This window comes from Ascaphus truei, chromosome 2 (genome assembly GCF_040206685.1).
Source record: "Ascaphus truei isolate aAscTru1 chromosome 2, aAscTru1.hap1, whole genome shotgun sequence".
In the NCBI taxonomy this organism is placed as follows: domain Eukaryota; kingdom Metazoa; phylum Chordata; class Amphibia; order Anura; family Ascaphidae; genus Ascaphus; species Ascaphus truei.
Genome location: NC_134484.1, coordinates 44,706,161 through 44,727,379, shown reverse-complemented (window position 1 = coordinate 44,727,379; position 21,219 = coordinate 44,706,161). Strand labels below are relative to the sequence as shown.

At 41.7% G+C, this 21,219-nt stretch overlaps 1 protein-coding gene across 3 annotated transcripts in view; it reads left to right on the top strand.

Annotated features, from left to right (window-relative positions):
* Nucleotides 1-10,778, top strand: part of MTBP (MDM2 binding protein) — a 61,206-nt gene extending 50,428 nt beyond the window's left edge. For all 3 annotated transcript variants that reach the window (XM_075582313.1, XM_075582312.1, XM_075582314.1), the window contains 2 exons: nt 8,271-8,336; nt 10,623-10,778. In XM_075582313.1, the coding sequence (XP_075438428.1) occupies nt 8,271-8,336; nt 10,623-10,661 (105 nt within the window). In that variant the 3' untranslated portion in view covers nt 10,662-10,778. The remainder of the gene's footprint in view (nt 1-8,270; nt 8,337-10,622) is intronic.
* Nucleotides 10,779-21,219: the final 10,441 nt, after the last annotated feature.

The window sequence follows — 21,219 nt, the reverse complement described above, 5'->3', positions numbered from 1 at the left end:
CTGTTTTCTTATTGTGCTACAGAAAAAAACATTACAATGCAACCTATTTATTTTTATATTTTCAACAAAAGACATGTGACTGCCTGCCTGGGTGGGTGAATGATGGTGGGTGGGTGAGTGGTTGAATGATGGTGGGTGGGTGAGTGGTTGAATGATGGTGGGTGGGTGAGTGGTTGAATGATGGTGGGTGGGTGGGTGCATGACGGTTGAATGACGGTGGGTGGGTGAATGAATGACGGTGGGTGAATGACGGTTTGAATGACGGTGGGTGAATGAATGACGGTTTGAATGACGGTGGGTGAATGAATGACGGTTTGAATGACGGTGGGTGAATGAATGACGGTGGGTGAATGACGGTTTGAATGACGGTGGGTGGGGTTGGGTGAAAGACGGTGGGTGGGTGGGTGGGTGATTGACGGTGGGTCGAATGACGGTGGGTGGGTTTTTAATGACGGTAGGTTTAGAATGACGGGTGGGTGGGTAGAATGACGGGTGGGTGGGTGAATGACGGTGGGTGGGTGGGTGACGATTGGTGGGTCAATGTTGACTGCGTGGGTGGGTGAATGGGAGACAGTGACTGGGTGGCTGGATGACAGTGACTGGGTGGGTGGGAGACTGACTTGGTGACGGTGACTTACCTTGACCGGGTGGGTGCAGCTTGCCGCCGGACTCTTTCCCCTCCTGCCCCCGATATCCCCGCGGCAGCTGCCCTTGGGGGGGGGAGGTGGGCTTGGGGTTGCGGCAAGTGGGCTCGGGGGGGGAGGGCACGGGAGGTGGGCTCGGGGGGGCCACAGGAGGTGGGCTCGGGGGGAGCGCAGGAATCTAGCGGCCGGGCCCCCCTGACCCACGGGGCCCGGGACGCCAGTACCCTTTCTCCCCCGCCGTTGGCGGCCCTGGTCTCGGGACTTGGAGGGAGCCTCCAGAAATCTTTTTCTTATGGGGAGAATGAAGAATTGAAATACTCTGGTCTTCTGAACAGTGGAATGACGGGGTGTAAGAGAGTACAATGTATAAAGTACTATGGGATGGGGAAGTCTCCATTTGTATGGTTGGGGTTTCCAGGAAGATGCTGGTGTACAGGAAAGTAGAGGAGGCCAAGTGAGCCTCAATTCTGACTGTAAATAAGTGTGATTTACGTTCCTCCATGACTGCTATAGATCATGTGCAGTAGCACATCCATCCCTAGCTGCATTCTGACAATTTGGTGGGAAAACAAACCTACGTATATGCCTGACACTGACTAGTTTCCTGTGTGCTAACATTAGTCCCTTCTACAATCTGTGAAACCAGCATCTTTACCCAACTCTTTCACACCCCTCAGACTAATCTATGTCCATGCAGAAAAAGGAAACATTTGTGGGGAAGGAAAGCGGAAATCTTTAATGCAGGAATGGCCAACACCACTCCTCAAAGGCTACCAACAGGTCAGGTTTTCAGGATATCCTGCTTCAGCACAGGAGTCTGAAAGACCCCCACATATTGTTTTCAGAAGATATTTTTGTAAGTGAAAGACCAATAATAATGTAGGAGGTTGATTTTGAAGGAGCAATCCAAGCGTGTTTGGTTTTTTAGTACAGGTTTGAAGCAGGGAGTCTCCTGAGCCTTTGACATTATGTGGAGTGAAATTTACACCTTAAAATGTGTGGGTTTTTTTTAACCCATATATTTTGCACACGCAACTTTAACAGAACAGACATTAAAGAGACGTGCTGTTTTTTTTCTTTGTTTTTTTAATGCAGGTTTGAAGTAGGGGTCTCTGCAGCTAAACCCCATTCATTTCAGTTCTGGGACCCCCTGCTTCCGGAGATACTTGACTCCGAAGGGGTGCCGGTATCTCTGCAGTTTTCAGCTTCCTCATCACATGGGCCAATAAGAAGCCGCACCGGATGACGTCACAGCTTCCTATTGCCCGCAGGGTCCGGGAACTTTGAAAAGCGGCCATATAGTGAACCCAGGAGTGGCTACCGAAATGAATGACGGTCAGCTCCAGAGACCCCCTGCTTCAATCCTGTATTTAAAAAATGGCTAGGACTGCCTCTTTAAGGTCTGTCCTGTTAAGGTTGTGTGTGGAAAAAGTAAGTTGAAATATACATGGGAGTTAAAAGAAAAAAAGAGAGTAATTTCACTCCCCAGGATATGTCAAATCCTTTTCCTGACAAGATATGCCTCCTTAGACTTTGTAGCCTTGAAATTGTAGAATAGTCAAACAATCAACTACATGCTGTGGCAATTGAGTTTCTTGGCTTTGATAAATATTCATGAAATGTGTCAAACTGTAAATAAGAGAATCAGTGTTAACTTTTTAAGCATGCTGTTTTTTTAAGTCTCATGGCAAGGTAAGCTATTCGCTGGGCACTTCTAGCTATTTAGCTCCCCTTGAGCATACAGTAGGTGTTTACAATCGAAATAAATGTGCAATCAAGAATAATTGTGCATATAATACACTGGAGTTTACCCCTGGTTTCTTATACAAATATCAAATCCCCAAAATCAAGTTGTTTTTATCTAAAGGGTAAATAGGAGGGACTTCATTAACACTAACACCTCCAGCCTGGGTGCACTGGAATGATGGAGACCACTAATTTAAAATATCTATTAGAAAGTTGGTCAAAATATGAATTCATTACAATGGCCTCAAATATCTTAGGGGGTCTAATATGTTGACTAGATTAGCCCTCCTTTACGTGTTCCTGATCTAGATTTGGATTATTGGACTGTTGGTGATTGCAAGTCACTTTATCCCCTGGTGCCTCTGTCTAATAATATTGCTAGCTGTGCAGTATATATTTTTTGTCTGCAATGTGCTGCATACTTTTATATTTGAGGTCAGGTAATCAATGTACATGGTATTAGTCAAGATCACTAATGATACCATAGGTGCAGGGTCGTTATGTAGAGGATAGCCATCTTTTAAGATTAAGTTTCTAGGAGCAGGGAAACATTTATTTATTTTTTTATTCCAAAGAAGCTCAGACAGTGCAGCTTTAATATAAATTAACTAGATACGTGTTGTACTGTTTTCCCCTGTAATTTGATTTTACTTTGAACGAAACCACATGAGAAGGGTAGATAAATTGTGCGTGGAGGTCACTGGAGTTGGTGTGTTACAAAGTGCTCATCTAATTTAAAGCAGGAACATGTCCATGTAGCTACCCAATAATTCTATATCTAGCAAAGAAGCGCCAATGCACATACAATATGACAACTTATTTGATTCCTTTCTGGGGGATTTTTTTTATAAGTATGGGTCTTTTTGTTCAAGTTTTTTTTTGCCAAAAGATGTTAAGCCTGCAGCACATTCGTGTGTGCTTATGTATGTGTATATATCCTGAAATACCCCACTCTACTTCAGTGAATAAAGGAGAGGGCGCTACCTCTGAATTAAGCTTCATTGGAAGCTTGTTACATGAAGAAAACAGAGAGAAAATACAGTCCTTTGGACGAGATGCACACACCCTAGATCATTATTTCTTGCATTATTAGGTGAATGATAAATAAAACTTAAAATACAGTAATAAGAAACCACAACAAAAGGAATAGGACATTTTCTCCTGGTAATGACCAAACAAATGCAAATAAATTATAATTTGTATCAGTGACTTTAGTAACAAGAAAAGTGAGTTAAAAAGTGATACATTATCAAAAACAAAAATGGATAATAAAATACAAGTTCTGAGGGCATGAATGGAAGATATACTAATGCGAGGTCTTCCACCTAGAGTTTTGAGATATTTAGAGGCAAAAGTAGCCTATGGCAGACCTTAGGTAGGTTGCCCAAGTCCTGACACAATGCACATATGACTGCCAAGACAGGGTTAAAGCTGCAAAACACGACACAAGGTTTTTTTGTTGTTTTTTTTTTTTTTTAAATCAGTGTAGTAGTATAAGATAATACTGACTGCATTTTTTAACATTATTATTTTAAACCACTCTGAAATACATTTTTAATGTATTATAATGTAACAAGCATTTTGTTTCCTATGCAACCATTTACAAAGTCACATCCCCTTCCTCCTCTGAAACAGGCTCTGGATCATCCCTGTTTGAGCCCTGCACTCTCTCTAGCAGTGCACCAATTGTATCTAGTGACTGCCTGGTCACATGATCTTCCCCACAGAACTTTGCATCTTGGGTACTGTTCTGCTGCACTGACAGCCATTTAGTGAACCCCTGAGCCGAATATTCGCCGATCGATCAGCAACTTAGCTAATTACTTATCATTGTGTGGATTGTAGTGATGCACATATTAAAGGGAAACATGTATTTATTTTTTTACCCCACAATGTTGCCTAATTAGTAACTTGATACTGCAGTTGGAGTAGATATAATCACTGATTCTCATGTAATGGATGAACTCAAACAAAGTAGCAGTTGCAATTGTCAGCTACCAGAGGGAGAATGAGTCTTGCAGGTGCGCTAAATATCACATATCTGTATATAATGTGCGTATGTATATCTCACTATCGCTAGCGATCTCTGGAAATGGGCACCCCACTAAAATAATGACCGTAAGGGCAGCAGCACCATCATGCTTAAACCAATCTCTGATGCAACTAATCACAGGGTCTGAGATTACCAGCGGTGATATTTAGCGCACCTGCAAGACTCATTCTCCCTCTGGTAGCTGACAATTGCAACTGCTACTTTGTTTGAGTTAATCCATTACATGAGTATCAGTGATTATATCTACTCCAACTGCAGTATCAAGTTAATAATTAGGCAACATTGTGGGGTAAAAAAAATAAACACACACACACACACACACACAGGAAATCGGCACCCATATATATTCTTTATATAAAAATTTCCTCTTAAATTTGAGTTTACTTTTTCTCTCTCCCTCCTGGGTGCTTGTTCCGTCTCATTGTGCTACAGAACTGTTATCTGCTAGGCTCAGTTGTTGCAGACTGAGGTCAGTCCCCAAAAGCAACTTGTTTTTTTTGTGTACATATATATTATTGCGAAAGCTGTAAAAATGACGCGTGGTCAATGGCAGATCTAATCACAGCTCTGCGAACGACTATTGGCGCATAGCTCTAAATCGGGGTGTACATCTAGAAAGACTGTAGCAATGGAGCAGCGTTAATCTTTCAATGTGACTGCTATTTTTCCGATATCGTCCGGGTCCAAGGTCTTTTTATACTGCTTTGTTTATATAGATTTTGCAGTTATGTAATAATAGGGAGTGAGAGGGGGAAGGATGGTGAGCTCTAGCTACTGTCAGTAAGTTGGTGCCAGGGGTGAGAGAGTCATAGAGTACAAAAGAACACTTGCCTAGACAAGTTAGAGAACCCCTTTTGAACAAGCACTCATATAGTGATAAATACAGATAATTAAAAGGTAACCTTTATTGGTGTATATGGGTAAAATTAGTGAAGTACATAAACACTCAACACAATTAAAACACGTATTAAACTGATTGCCTCTAGGTCTAAATTATAGACTGATAGAGGTAGTACTTGAAGGAAAATAGTATAACTGGCACCATATAAAACAAAATCAAAAGGTTGTATTCAGGTGTAAAACAAATATGGTGCCTCAGTGTGGTATATCTATTATAGTTGAAAGAGTCTGGTGTATGTCACTCAGGTGTAGTGACAGTCACACCGCTTTCATGCCACATCTGAATAGCATATGGTTCTGTGACAATATACAGAGAAATTGTAGTATATAGCTAGTGCATTTCGGGTCAGACCCACATAATGAATACTAAGTGTGGCCTAGCTAGACTCTGCTGTCAGAGAAACCAACAAAAGGTTAAAAGTATATCCTTCAGTGCAACACTGGATATAATAAAATATCAGGAAAGGAGGCTACTGTGTAGCTGTGGGGGGGAATGAGGCTAATCAGTGGGAACTAAAGATGTATAAATTAGTTATTTCCCAGTGGTTAATATATACTTCAGAGTTCTTTTAGCCTCAAATGAGCACAATGTGGTTAACACACTAGATGAATGGTGAGGTAAATTACTGCTCATACCCCCTGTGAAGGTAGCAGGTGAGATTGTAAACAGGCTAGCTGATATGTCTCAACTGGTGAAATCTTTTACTACATTATCTGCAGCTGCCTTTAGTAGAGTTGCTCTATATCTGCAGACCTATATAGATAGTGTGGATAAGTGATGTTATACTTAATAGTCGCCCAACTATTTCAATCAATATAATAGCTATAGGTGAGCAGGCTATATTGCCATAGGTAAATACCTCTCAGTTCCCACATATCCTCTGGGGCAGATAAGCCCCGTCTGCTTGATATAGGCAACTAAGTGTGGTATATATGGTGCCCTGCAGCCGCTCAGTAAAGTGCCCGCATCAATAAAGGGGTGCCTGAGCGGCTGCTGTCTCGGAGCGTATAATCACCGCTCCCGAGTGGCGGCATTTGTTGAGTCTCCACTCGGCATGGTGTATTCATGAACACCGCCAAGTATAGAACTGCCGGGTGGAACTCTAATAAAAAGCAGCGGCTATTCTCCGCACTATCAAACAGACGTCGCGCACCAGTGCGCGTGCTGACGTCACAGGGGAGCGCCCACCGACGTAAGTTTCGCGTCACGCTGACGCTTTCTCAAGGTTCATGAATACACCATGCCGGGTGGGGACTCAACAGATGCCGCCACTCGGGAGCGGTGATTATACGCTCCGAGACAGCAGCCGCTCAGGCACCCCTTTATTGATGCGGGCACTTTACTGAGCGGCTGCAGGGCACCATATATACCACACTTAGTTGCCTATATCAAGCAGACGGGGCTTATCTGCCCCAGAGGATATGTGGGAACTGAGAGGTATTTACCTATGGCAATATAGCCTGCTCACCTATAGCTATTATATTGATTGAAATAGTTGGGCGACTATTAAGTATAACATCACTTATCCACACTATCTATATAGGTCTGCAGATATAGAGCAACTCTACTAAAGGCAGCTGCAGATAATGTAGTAAAAGATTTCACCAGTTGAGACATATCAGCTAGCCTGTTTACAATCTCACCTGCTACCTTCACAGGGGGTATGAGCAGTAATTTACCTCACCATTCATCTAGTGTGTTAACCACATTGTGCTCATTTGAGGCTAAAAGAACTCTGAAGTATATATTAACCACTGGGAAATAACTAATTTATACATCTTTAGTTCCCACTGATTAGCCTCATTCCCCCCCACAGCTACACAGTAGCCTCCTTTCCTGATATTTTATTATATCCAGTGTTGCACTGAAGGATATACTTTTAACCTTTTGTTGGTTTCTCTGACAGCAGAGTCTAGCTAGGCCACACTTAGTATTCATTATGTGGGTCTGACCCGAAATGCACTAGCTATATACTACAATTACTCTGTATATTGTCACAGAACCATATGCTATTCAGATGTGGCATGAAAGCGGTGTGACTGTCACTACACCTGAGTGACATACACCAGACTCTTTCAACTATAATAGATATACCACACTGAGGCACCATATTTGTTTTACACCTGAATACAACCTTTTGATTTTGTTTTATATGGTGCCAGTTATACTATTTTCCTTCAAGTACTACCTCTATCAGTCTATAATTTAGACCTAGAGGCAATCAGTTTAATACGTGTTTTAATTGTGTTGAGTGTTTATGTACTTCACTAATTTTACCCATATACACCAATAAAGGTTACCTTTTAATTATCTGTATTTATCACTATATGAGTGCTTGTTCAAAAGGGGTTCTCTAACTTGTCTAGGCAAGTGTTCTTTTGTACTCTATGATTTTGCAGTTATGACTGACTGCATTCAAAGAACTATCCCATGTGTATACTGGTTTAAAATTGTGAGAAACGTTGTTAGGTCATGCGTATAGTGCCCTCGCCGCCGCCGTCCAAAAACAAATACATTGCTGCCACCGCGTGCGCTTATAGTAAGCGCGACAGAGCGTTGCGGACTTTGGAAGTCGGGAATATTTGATTTTTCAAGGGCTGTTGCTTCATGTGACAGCCCCTGAACAAATCAAATGTCCGGAAGCCCGCAACGCCGGCGCAAAGCGTAATATAACTTTCGCTAGCGGCAACAGCGATGGGTGGCGTCACCGGTCGCGGGCACTATACGCGTTTTCAGGCAGACCTCTGAGTCCTGTCTTCGGGTACAATTTTTGAATATTGTTTAAATACTTCACATGTCCAGAACATTGTGGTGAATTTAGTGTCCAGCCATGAATACCTTGATCTCCTGGGTTAAAATTGCAGTATGGTGTATAATTCTAGAAATGGTAGCAAATCAATAGTAATAGTTCAGTTTTTGCATTTAGGATCTGAAAACGTCCAGAGGACTGATGGATGAAATGAAAAAAACTGCAAGCAATAATGCTAAGCAGGTGAGATAATATACCATGCCTTACATATGTAAACACCTATATTAGAGGACTTATTTTTAGATCTTATCTAACTTCTCAGTAATGGCTAATAAACATGGTTCATAAAAGTAAAGTATTTTATCCTTGAATTTTTTTGTATGTTCCCTTAAAGCAACACTTGAACACCAAGTTGAAATGTGGCTTTCAAATCTCTGCACCGGTTTTCTCATCTATCAACTGTTTATCCTTTTTTAACACAACCTACAGCACAACAAATCTACAGTTATGAACTGAAAAGTCCAAAACAAATTAAAAGTACCTAGTAACTATTGTACTGTAGTATAATATATATAAAAATGTAAACAATTGTGTATTGGTGGTGAGACTCTTCCATTCCCATTGAGATTATCTGCATTGCTGCTGTAGATAGCGGTATGGCAACTACCAATATCTTGACTGCGAGCATAGCCATCCTGCCACTTGAATATTATAGTATACTTTCTCAAACATGAGTCAGATCAAGCCGACAACCAAAGCTTCGTTGATGTAGAAAGGGCAGCAGGTGATATTTTAATTTCCTTTTAATATTTAAGACTAAGTTGGAGTTGCATTAATTAGAAATGGTGAACTAGCTTTGTAATAGATACGTACCTGCACTATGCAAGAATTAATGTGTTAAAAAAAATCTGCACACCCCCTTTCTTTCATTATCTATTGCTCTTTATGCCTGCACAGCTTTTTGAAGAAGGGCCTTCTGCAAATAGGGCGACCAGCTTTTAAAATCTCTCAAATCCTTGTAAAATAAATATTATAATATTAGTCCTTTCATTTACAAATTTATCTACGAGTTCCCATTTGCTTTTTTCCCCCCATAGTAAAAATTTTATTTAAGAAGTCCAGTCCCACAAATAATGGCCATATACTTAAACATTATCTAAAACTTGAGATGTTTCACTTCTCTTCTGACATGGTTTCTACTAAGTTTTTGCCTTTGTAAGTTGACCTTTGATGGATATGGTGCATAAATCTAATTACATTGCCGCTTAAAACAAGACAAACAATAACTGCTGGAACTGGAAACGCTTAAATTGTATATAGTACCTATTCAATCATCAACCACAAAAGTATAAACCATTGAACCATGAGTTTGTATTGGTACTATGTTGGACTGTGCGTGCATGTTATACAGTACAATGCCCTTTTATATATTCTTTTAACCTGTAACTATACATGTTACAGCATCCATTTGTGCACATCACAAATGTCTAACCCCCCTGTTTGAATTCAGGGAACATAGTCATGAGACAGTCATACAGTGCTGCCTCTGTAAATTCTGTGCATGTTTCACACACACTTGGGTGGAGCTGATTGCCAGAACATCCGCCCCCTACCGCTCAACAGTTTGGCTCCTGAATTTAAAACAATAAATACATATAAATCTCTCAGACCTGCTTTGCACATCTTGTATAGGCTTCTCGGGGATGCTGAAATCCCACCATATGACACGAAGCCAGAGTGTGGTTTAGGGATTACTGATTTATATGTGTGCTCACTAAAAGCTGCAGTTCAGTCAATATCCTGCATGTGTGATTTTTTTTAATAATTCAGTTCTGTAGTAAGAAAAAATACTTTTAGCATTTTCTGTTTTAAAAACAACAACTTTGAAAGACCAATTTTCTTGTATTCTATTTTAACAAGCATTTGCCAAGGCACTGCCCCTTCATGTCCTGTCACAAGCCCTGGCACACCCCTTTGTCAGCCCTGCCCTCCCTCTAGCACATGTCAGTGCAGGAGTGCTCATGAATATTCATGAGCTTCCACTGACTGACAGAAGCAGATGAAAAACATATGCCATATCTAAAGATGTCGCCAAATTTCGCCGATCAATACATGGAGAACGAATTGACCTGCAGCTATACAGTTCTTTAGGTAATTAGAGATTGCCCACATGAAACTATTGAATAAAAAAAATTAATTAAAAAAAAAAAAAGGCTGAACTTCAGCTTAAATGCCTTCACAGATTTGTACATTTTTTTTTTTTTTTTTCTCTTTACACCAATTTTGGTTGGTTGTCATTGGTTGGTCAATTGAGTCTGTCTGTCAGTCTGAAAGTGTTATTGCCAGCACTGCTTGGCCTCAAAAAGTACATTAGTAGCAGATAGTGTAGGTTATTTTGGAATTCATTGCAATCCCTTGAGCTATGGAAGGATTAAGTAACGCAAATTAGAATTTTTTTTGTGTGTTTTTTTATTTATTTATTTATTTTGTATCATAGGCTCCCACATATATCATTTTGTTTTGTCTTAGGTCATTGAATGGGAATTGGAGAAGTTAAAGAAGAAATGATCTCAGGAGGATGTCTGCACATTTCTCAGCAAACTTTTGTAAATAAGAAAATGTAAACGTGTGGTATTATGCTATAATTAAATATAGATTGTGCATTATGCCTTTGTTTGAAAGATATACAGTATTGTGTATTCTTTTCCATAATAAACAATTCACATATTCCTCTACCTTACATTTCCCTGCTCATAGATGGCAATATATCACCCTGTGAGTTCTACTACCCCAACAAGTACATACATTATATTCTGCTGCTAAAAACAAATGTCTCCTTTTCCCAGAACCTAGTGATATTTTTTTTTTAGCAGGTAACAACCAGGTAACAGCAGGTAACAGGAGTTTTCTTTAGATGTCTGTCAGCATTAACTTTTTATTTTTTGGAGCGTTTACAGCTGACCTTTTTGTGAAAAGGAAAAATGCGTGATAACCGTTGTTACCAGTAAGTCCAGTCATGGTGTGCGTTTTATAGGAGACACTTTCATAGTGTGAACTGTTTTAGGTTGGAGGCACAGGTTAAGAAAACTGAAGATTAAACATCTGCTCACGCATGCACCTTTGGTAAATCTGGTGTCCCTTTAATGTGGCATCACTTTAAAAGATGGAACCAGCCTGAAGGAACTAAATGGAATAGCTGTGTTTTGTGGACTAAAACTGAGGTTTTATTGGCCCCTATTAGCCCCAATTCTGTGAAACTTTGATCTCCATTCATTTATGTTCAGAGATGCACTAACATACTTAGGAAAGATGGCTTCAACGTTTATTGAATAAAGACTCACTGATTTGCCTATTGCACAAGTCACAGAATGTAAGTGTATTCATGAAGAAGAAACTGTGTAATAATAATGTGAATATGAAAGCTTGTCATTAGAGATGGGTGAATGTGTTAAAATAAGTTACATCTTTTACTGTTCTAGCAACATTCGATTCGGGGTGTGATGTTCGAGGGTGGTTTTGACCGTTAAAAATGTGGTTGAATGACCCTCAAACTGCTGTAGTTTTCACTTCAAACCTCCCCCCACCCCCTTTCTGAGATTGTTATAACATCCGCCTATGAATGTGTGATCCAGAGGTGTCAACTTTTTTTAGCTGAGGACAGATTAATAAAAAAAAGTCATCTGGCCAAGTGCCATATGTATAAACATGGAATCTTCAGGCGTATAAAGACGCACACACAATTGCCTCCTCTTTCCTCACTCTCCCCATCCTCTCTCCTTCTTTCATCCCTCTCTCTCCTCCCTCTCCCTCATATATAAACACACCAAACATACAACATTAATATAATACACATACCATATAAAATACACATTTATGTTCTACATTTAACAAATCTAAATATACAACTTATACATGCACATAATGAATGGAACACACACATGAATGGAACACACACACGCGCATTATAATTACAGATAAGAACCCTAAATGAGAACCTTCTCTACCTACGATGACCAGAGGTAATAAAACAGACAGGTGCATTAGTGTAGGCATTAATGGAGGAGAATCCAGACGGAGCACAGACACTCCGAACTGAAAAAGTCCGTATAGCATGCATTCAATGTCTGTATGGGAATATGGCCTTACATATATCTATCAAATACACAGTTAGCAGGTAATGGTCTGCAATGCTGGTCCAGAATGTATTGCATTAATCATTTTAAACTCAAAATTTAATTGATATGCATTAAAATAGTGAGGACCAGACTGAGAACAATAAAATCGTATTTAAGTAATAATCCCCTCAGAACAGGGCATTACTGGCCAATAATGCCCTGTTCTGAGGGGATTATTACTATTATAGGCTAAATGTAGACTTATTTCATAAATAATAGACACTTTTGTATAGTTAAATAGATTTTTTTAATTAAAATAAAATGGTAAATACATGAAACCACCTCTATATACGCTTACACTGCAGATATCTATATCCACACACTGCCACCCCCTCTGTGTGTACACGCTCAACACACACACGCTCAACACACACACGCTCAACACACACAAACTGCTGCTACACACAAGAGCACACCACACAAAACAGCACCTTTACACACACACACACACACACACACAACACAGCAGCTCTACACACACTACAGCAGCTCTAAACACACACACAAGCTCTACACACACACAAACGCTGCTGCTACACCCATAAACACTGCTACTGACACACACAAGCTCTATACACACACACACACACACTAGCTCTATACACACACAAAATGCTGCTACACATACAACACAAACACACACACACACACATTGCAGCCACAATAAAAAATGCAGCCACTTACTAAACTTTGCACTCTCCTCCCCCCCCCCCCCCACCTCTACGCACAACACTGCACCTCTAAACACACCCCACACACACACACACACAACACTGCACCTCTATATACAGCACCTCTACACTCACACACAAACTGCTGCTACACACACATGCTACACCCATAAACACTGCTACTGACACACACACTGGAGCTCTATACAAACACACACACACAGCACCTCTACACAGATATACAACAGCACAGCACACACACACCCACACACTGCAGCCACAAAGAAACTGCAGACAGCCACTTACTTCTTTGCATACTATACACACACCGTGTCCTATAGCAAATATTATAAATGCACACACACGGAAGTTCTAAGGAGGAGCGACTATGGAGGGCTCTGCAGCACTATCTGCTGTCCGGAAGCTGCAGTATTGATACAGCCTGGCAGCCTTGCTGTCCTCCTGGCCCAAACATGACATTTTGAGAACGCTCCCGAGACCAGATTGAACCAGGTGGTGGGCAGTGCTTGGACATCCTTGGTGTAGACCTTCAATTTCGAATAAGTTCCATTTTTTTAATATATATATAATTTATTTCTCAACTTAAATCCACCTTCAAACACGTCGAGACACCCCTGTACACAAAATGCGCAACTGGGATATACTTAAATATACTTGTGCTAATAAGATATGCAATGTCCCATGTATCTAGGTCTCTCCCATTCCCCATATTTTGGGGTCTGGGCTAATCTGTCACAACATTTGCTAACTAATCAAATGTGCAGTGGCTGTTGGTGGTATTGCATACACTCTTAACGAAAGACGAATGTCACTTTTTTTCCTCAAATCAAGCCGCTAATATTTATGGCTGTAAAGAAATGCCACATTTTCAGCGTATTTGAATGTCGGTGAAAAAATGTGACCATTTCTACTTGTCAAAGGACAAAGAGTAATGAAGTTACGCAATTAAATTCTGTCGATCGTACAATTTATCAATAACACTGCACCTAAATATTGAGGAGAGGATTTTTGCTTTTAACAAAAGGAAAGCGTATAATTGAATATTATTCTGTACTCCCTGCATATTACTGAGAACAAAATGTATCTGTGACTTGGTTGGTGGAAAAAAAAAATGAAGGCTAATGTTCAAAGACGATAATGCAAAAGCTTCTAATGCGGTAAGGAAGTAGCTAAGTGTTGCAGTCAGACAAGGTGGTCCAGCGCATTAAAAGATTGGACACTTATCGATAGGTTACATTCTATAGTTTAATGGGGCCGAGCAATCAAAAATCAGGAAAAATCACGTTACACAATGATTACCACTAAGTGTAGCATGGGTAATTACATACATTTAACAAACAATGAGAAAACCCTGGGGACATAAGAAAATAAGTCATGGATGTGGAACGTCGCTCCATATATTTTGTGAAGAAAAAAAATTAATAAATGGTCTCTAATAGTCAGATGGAGTGGTGGAAAAATCAATGCAAGTTAAACAAAAATATCTCGCCAAGTTGTTCAGTCCAATGCAGAAAGTTTTTATTACACATTTCAGCATATTCATGAAACAAGTCTGTATGGACAACAGCTTGGACACGTGAACAAGTCAACGTGGTGACTTCTTCCAGGTTGACCGGAAATATCTGTCTAATGGCAAAAATAGAGCACTAGTGCAGGGGGTGCAGAATTTTTCTCTGGGGCCCCGCGCTTTTCCCCAAGGCATTGAAATTAAATGCCGGGGGATCGGGTGAGGCCTCTGCAACTGAACTTACCGAGGTTCAGATTGCTGGTGGCATTACGACCTAAGAGGTAAGGGGGGCGCGAGCAGAGAAGGGAGCAGGCAGGGGGCGCAGCTTCAAAGGTTTGCGCACCGCTGCCCTAGTGGAGGAAGACTTCTATAGGTTATCCCTGTGCATTAAAGGGCAACAAGACTGGCTGCCACATAAGCCAGTTCTACTAAGGGTATTTCTCCAAGAAGAAAAATACTTTGAGCACAGGCCGATGGTTACTTTTTACTATTATACAGTAGAGCTGCTGCATTTTCGCAAAGGTAGAGATCCCTACCTAAAAATTAAGCCAGCCCCCCCACCCCCCAATTCAATTTTACTAAAGGTGTATGGAGCACATGATTTAGCATGCATTTTACATTTCAAGTTCAATGTTAAGCCAGAAAAAAAACATGTTACATTGACCACAATATTTGGGGAGGGTTATGAGGTACTGAATGCAGAAGCGTTGGACAATACCTTTAAAAAAAATCTTAAAGCTGAAGCACTCAATGGACCTATTTGGATGTGTACAGTATACACAGATTCTGAATATTTTCAGTACTACATTTGAGAGCCTGGAACAGTGTTTTTTTTTAATAAAGGCGATAAATCTTGGTAATTAATGCCCTAAAATATCTGAAACCATTAAGCCTCTTAAAGTTGTCAATACTGCTAAATGTGGTAATTTGGGGTTTGTGAAGGTTTGGTTCTTTTATGTGACATGACTGCTACGCAGGACTGGGCCTGCCCTTTCGCATGAAAATGCTTCTAGCTGTTGCCTTGCTATGTGATTTGTATGTGAAGGAGGGAATGTGCATGAACTGAGATGAATTTGAAAGTGAAGCTACCTGGCTGAGGTTAGAGGAAATCAGGATTCCCACTAGAAACAAAACACATTTCAATTAAAAGACTCACTGAAACCGTTTACATTAAGAATAATCTAATCTGTTTAAACCAGCTAATTCTGTTTTGTGAACCGTGGAATTTCAAAGTGCTACTATAATATAAAGTTAGTGTATTTATTTTATGTTCATTTGTAAACGTGGTCACCTGACATTTTGAAGGAATTTAAATTGTGGCTACACCTTGTGTGATGTCACGGTAAAGGAGGATGTTGCAGGTAAAAAGGCCTATCCTAATTTGTTCTTCTGGGATGGGTTACAAGGGTAAATGAAACCCTTTATTCTAGTCAAGTCACATTTATAAATTTAGTGATGAATACATTTGTTTATATTAACCTCAATAAATCATCAACATTTTATGCTGGCTTGTTGGATAATGATTAGTTAAAATCCCCCTGTGTGGGTCAGTTATACGCCTAAAAAAAAACACAAAAAAAAAAACCCGGTGTGTTTAACGTAAATCCAAAAGTTGAAGTGCGAGACCAGCATTTTTTTTCCCTTTTTTATATTATTTTCTATAATATTTTAATTTGGTTTATTTTTTATTATGAGTGTTGCCAAGGCAGGAGGTGCTCTCACCAGTCACCGTCATCATGCCCTTCCTGTGAGGCGGAGGACGGATGTCATATTCAACAATTGGTTTAGGCTCAGTTGGCAGTGCGGGCAGAAGAGCCCAGTGGTTAATGTACCAGTGTCACTTCCTTCTGGTAACATGCACCGGAGTAGTTGTACTGGGCCTGCTTCAACCCTGGTTGTGTGCGGACCTCGGGAACTGTCTGCTCCTGCGCCTGTTCAACCTTGTCGGGGGAACAGGTTGTTACTTGGAAGTAGCCCTGTTTTTACAGGAAGCAGGTAGTAGTGTGAATTTAGATTTTTTTTGTTTGATGTGCCGTTATTGTTGGTGTCACTTTTGTCCCTGGAGTCAGAAAATGCTGAGTGATGATCGAAAGTAGGGAGAGGATTTAACATGACGAGATAGGAAAGCATAGACCAGTTTGGAAACATTTTATTTGATTATTTATTATTACGTCATTTATTTCATTGTCACCAATTTAAGCTAAGAACTCAGTGAGATGGCTGGCGTCTGCTGATCTGAGAGGAATAAACATTACTCTATCTTCTTGTGCATTTACAGTAGGGCCCTGCTTTACGGCGCTCCGCTTCCCGATGTTCCACTCATACGGCGTTTCCCAATGTATACACATATTCATTAGGTTCAGAGCTTATTGCGATTTCCGGCATGACGCGCTCAGCAGCTGAGTATCCGGCTGTCACTAAGCAACAGTTTTCGCGCGTGCGCATCCGTATTATCCTTATCAGATGCCATTTGTCAGCGAAACAGTCGGTTTACAGCTCTGCATCTCTCTGTTTTCAAAGATACAGTACTATACTGTACTGTACATAAAATATTTGTTGTGTTAATTACAGTACTGTACTGTACAACGGCATCTAATAATAGTGTTTAAAAAAAAAAGGATTTGTAAGCCTCTTACTTTAAATGCCAAGTTAGAAATTATTAAACTAAGTGAGTAAGGTATGTGTAATGCTGAAATCGGCAGAAAGCTAGGTTTGGCTCGTCAAACAGTTAGCACAATTGTGAACGTTAAGAAGAAAGTGTTGAAGGAAATTAAAAGTGCTACTCCAGTGAATACTAAAGTTATAAGAAAACATGATAACCTTATTGCTGACATGGAAACACTTTTAGTGGTGTGAAAGATCAAACCAGTCACAATGTGCCATTAAGCAAAGCCATCATCCAGGGCAAGACCATAAGTCTATTCAATGCTATTTAGGCTGACAGAGGTGACTTAGCTGCTGATGATAAATTCGAAGCTAGCAGAGGCTGGTTTAATAGGTTTAAGGCAAGAAGCCATCTCCACAACATCAGAGTGCAGGGTGAAGCAGCCAGTGCAGATACAGAAGCTGCAGAAAGTTATCCACGTGAGCTTGCTAAGATCGAAGAAGGTGGATAAACTAAGCAGCCTATTTTCAATGTGGATGAAACGGGCCTATATTTGAAGAAGATGCTTTCTAGGACCATTATTGCTAAAGAGGAGAAGTCAATGCCTGGCTTCAAAGCTGCAAAGGACAGGATAACTCTCTTGTTAGGCGCTAATGCAACTGGTGATTGCAAGTTAAAACCTACAATGATTTATCGATCAGAAAATACTAGGACACTAAAGAACTATGCCAAAGCTAGCCTTCCTGTTTAATATAAATCCAATTCAAAAGCTTGGATGACTGGCGATCTTTTCTTAAATTGGTTCACGGACTATTTTAAGCCTACAGTTGAGGCAAGAGAAAGAACATTCCTTTTAAGATTTTACTTCTTACAGACAATGCCCCTGGCCATCCTAAAGCTCGAATTGGTTTGTACAGGGAGATAAAAGGTTTAATTGCAGTGATTAAATCCTATTACCTATAGGCAGTGTTCGACAAATCACCCAAAAATCTACTCGCCCAACCAAAAAATCTACTCGCCACCTAGTCCCGCCCCCAACCCCGCCCCTAGTCCCGCCCGCTTTAAAATAAAATATATAAATAAAATACATTTAATAAATTCCTAGTCAGAACAACATTCGTTTTTGACAAATGTATTTATTACATTATACTACAATTAGTCCTTGTTACGTACGTGTGTGTGTGTGTGTGTGTGTGTGTGTGTGTGTGTGTGTGTGTGTGTGTGTGTGTGTGTGTGTGTGTGTGTGTGTGTGTGTGTGTGTGTGTGTGTGTGTGTGTGTGTGTGTGTGTGTGTGTGTGTCGGATCTAGAAATAAAAGCCACAGGTGAATGACTAGTTTCCTGAACCCCTTAACCAGTGTCTGGACGTCCCCGCTTCACAAACAAGGAAGAGAGAGAGAGAGGAAGAGAGAGAGAGAGAGAGAGAGAGAGAGAGAAAAAAGAGACAAAAAAAAAGAGACAAAAAAAAGAGACAGAGGAGGGAGAGAGAAGGAGACAGAGGGAAGACCGGAGAGAGGGGAGAGAGGGGAGACGGGGGGAGACCAGAGAGAGGGGAGACGGGGGGAGACCAGAGAGAGGGGGGCAGGGGTGACTGACTGACCGGGGCAGGGGTGACTGACTGACCGGGGCAGGGGTGACTGACTGACTGGGGCAGGTGACTGATTGGGGGGGGTACCTCTGGTGTCACACACATACTCCCATACACACATACACATTCTCCCATATATATACACACACACACACACTCCCATATATACACACACTCCCACATATATACACACACTCCCACATATATACACACACTCCCACATATATACACACACTCCCACATATATATATACACACTCCCACATATATATATATATATATATACACACTCCCACATATATACACACACACTCCCACATATATACACACACTCCCACATATATACACACACACTCCCACATATATACACACACACTCCCACACACATATACACACACACTCCCACACACATATACACACACACACACACACACACACACACACACACACACACACACCAATGCATACACACCAATGCATACACACACACACACATGCATACACACACACACACACATGCATACACACACACACACATGCATACACACACACCTGAGTGTGAGTGGTGCTTTAAATGTTGGTGGGCTGATGACATCACTCACCCCGTATCTCCGGAGCAGATCTCTTCGGCTGATGCCTCTCCTCGGGGTTCCCCTGAGCCGGTGTCAGCTCCGGAGGAACACAGGCACCTCACCCTCCCTCACGGAGCAATGTAGGACATCTTGCTACCGACTCTTCCTGCGGCTGTTGGTCGCGTTCGTGTGGGGGACGGGGAAGAAGGGGGAAGCCCCCTCCCCACACAGTGGAGTAGGGGGAACTGCCAAGACTCTGCTCTCCAGCCTCCCCACCCCGTGCAGGCATGGGAGCGGGGCAAGCACGGGAGCGGGCACAGGGCAGCACACGGGAGCTCGCACGGGAGCGGGGCAAGCACGGGAGCGGGGCAAGCACGGGAGCGGGGCAAGCACGGGAGCGGGCACGGGGCAGCACACTGGAGCTCGCACGGGAGCGGGGCAGCACACGGGAGCTCGCACGGGAGCGGGGCAGCACACGGGAGCGGGCACGGGGCAGCAGACGGAAACGGGCACGGGAGCGGGGCAAGCACGGGAGCGGGCACGGGGCAGCACACGGGAGCGGGCACGGGGCAGCACACGGGAGCAGGCAAGCACTGGAGCAGCACATGGGAGCGGGAACCACCCCCACCCCACCCACGTGCACAGCCACGCAACACAAACCCCCCACTCCCCCCGCATCCCAGGTGGCGGACACCCCAGATCAGGAGGGGGAGGAGATCAGGGGCAAGAGGGTGAGGAGATCAGGGGCAGGAGGGGGAGGAGATCCGGGGAAGGGGCTAACTCAGCGCTGCCTGCCGGCCTTCTTCCCCGCGTTAACCCAATCAGGGAGGGGGATTATTTTTTTTTTTTTTAAATTGGCGCGAGCAGTGGAATTCATAGAGCCGCAGCAACGGCTCGCCAGCAGCCTAAATCCACCCGCCACGGGCGAGTAGTTATAATGAATTGTCGAACACTGCCTATAGGAACTTTTGCTAAGGCTATTGATGCATTAGACAGTGACACAGGAGCTGGGCATAGAGAAAATAAATTAAATGCATTTTGGAAATGCTTCACAATTTTGGATGGTATAAAAACTATTAGAGATGCATTGGAGGAAGTTAAAAAATCAACCTTTTAAAGGTGTTTGGAGGAAGCTAATTCCCACACTTATGGATGATTTTGAAGACTTTGAGAATCCAGTGGAGGAAGCCACTACAAATATTGTGGAAATGGCAAGGGAATTAGAATTGGAAGTCGAGCCTTAGGATGTGAAAGAATTGCTTGTATCCCATGACGAGACACTAACCCTTCTGATTGATGAGCAAAGAAGTATGTTGTGCAAAGAGGAGTCCCATCCTGATTATAGTCCTGCTGTCCCTGGAGAAATGACAACCATGGGATTGGAAGAAGCTATCAACAGTATAGAAACGGGGATGGCAGCTTTTGAGAGGATTGATCCAAATTTCGAAAGAAGTTCTAAAGTGAATGCAAGCCTTCTAAACGGGATTGCCCGTTATAAAGAAATTCTAAGGGAAAGGAGACGGCAATCCACAAGGCAAACTACATTGCTTTCCTACTTGAAGAAAGTACCATCACAACCTTCAACAGCAACAGCTACCCTTGAACAATCTTCAAAACCAACAGTAACATCAACACAAACTCCTGCAAGAGCTTCATCCAATTCTCCATCATCAAAACGAATAGGATTCGTTGAGTTATATGATGATGAAGTGCCATCTACTTCATCCTTTCTACAATAAATACATTTACTGCATTTCTTTCTCTTTACTGTATGTACTGTAACCTTTTTACATGTTTGACAGCCTATGTGCAAGTTTTGTAGATTTTTCATTTTCACAGTTTTCAGAGTTTTTTGATATTGCTACGACCATGGGGTGTAGGATTATTCCTGCCTAAGTGTACAGTATTCGGTGTACTGTATTCAGTGGTTGTCATGCTACACAATAAAACATGCCTCCACGGTCCTGTAAGTGTGAGTCTTTTTCTTGTC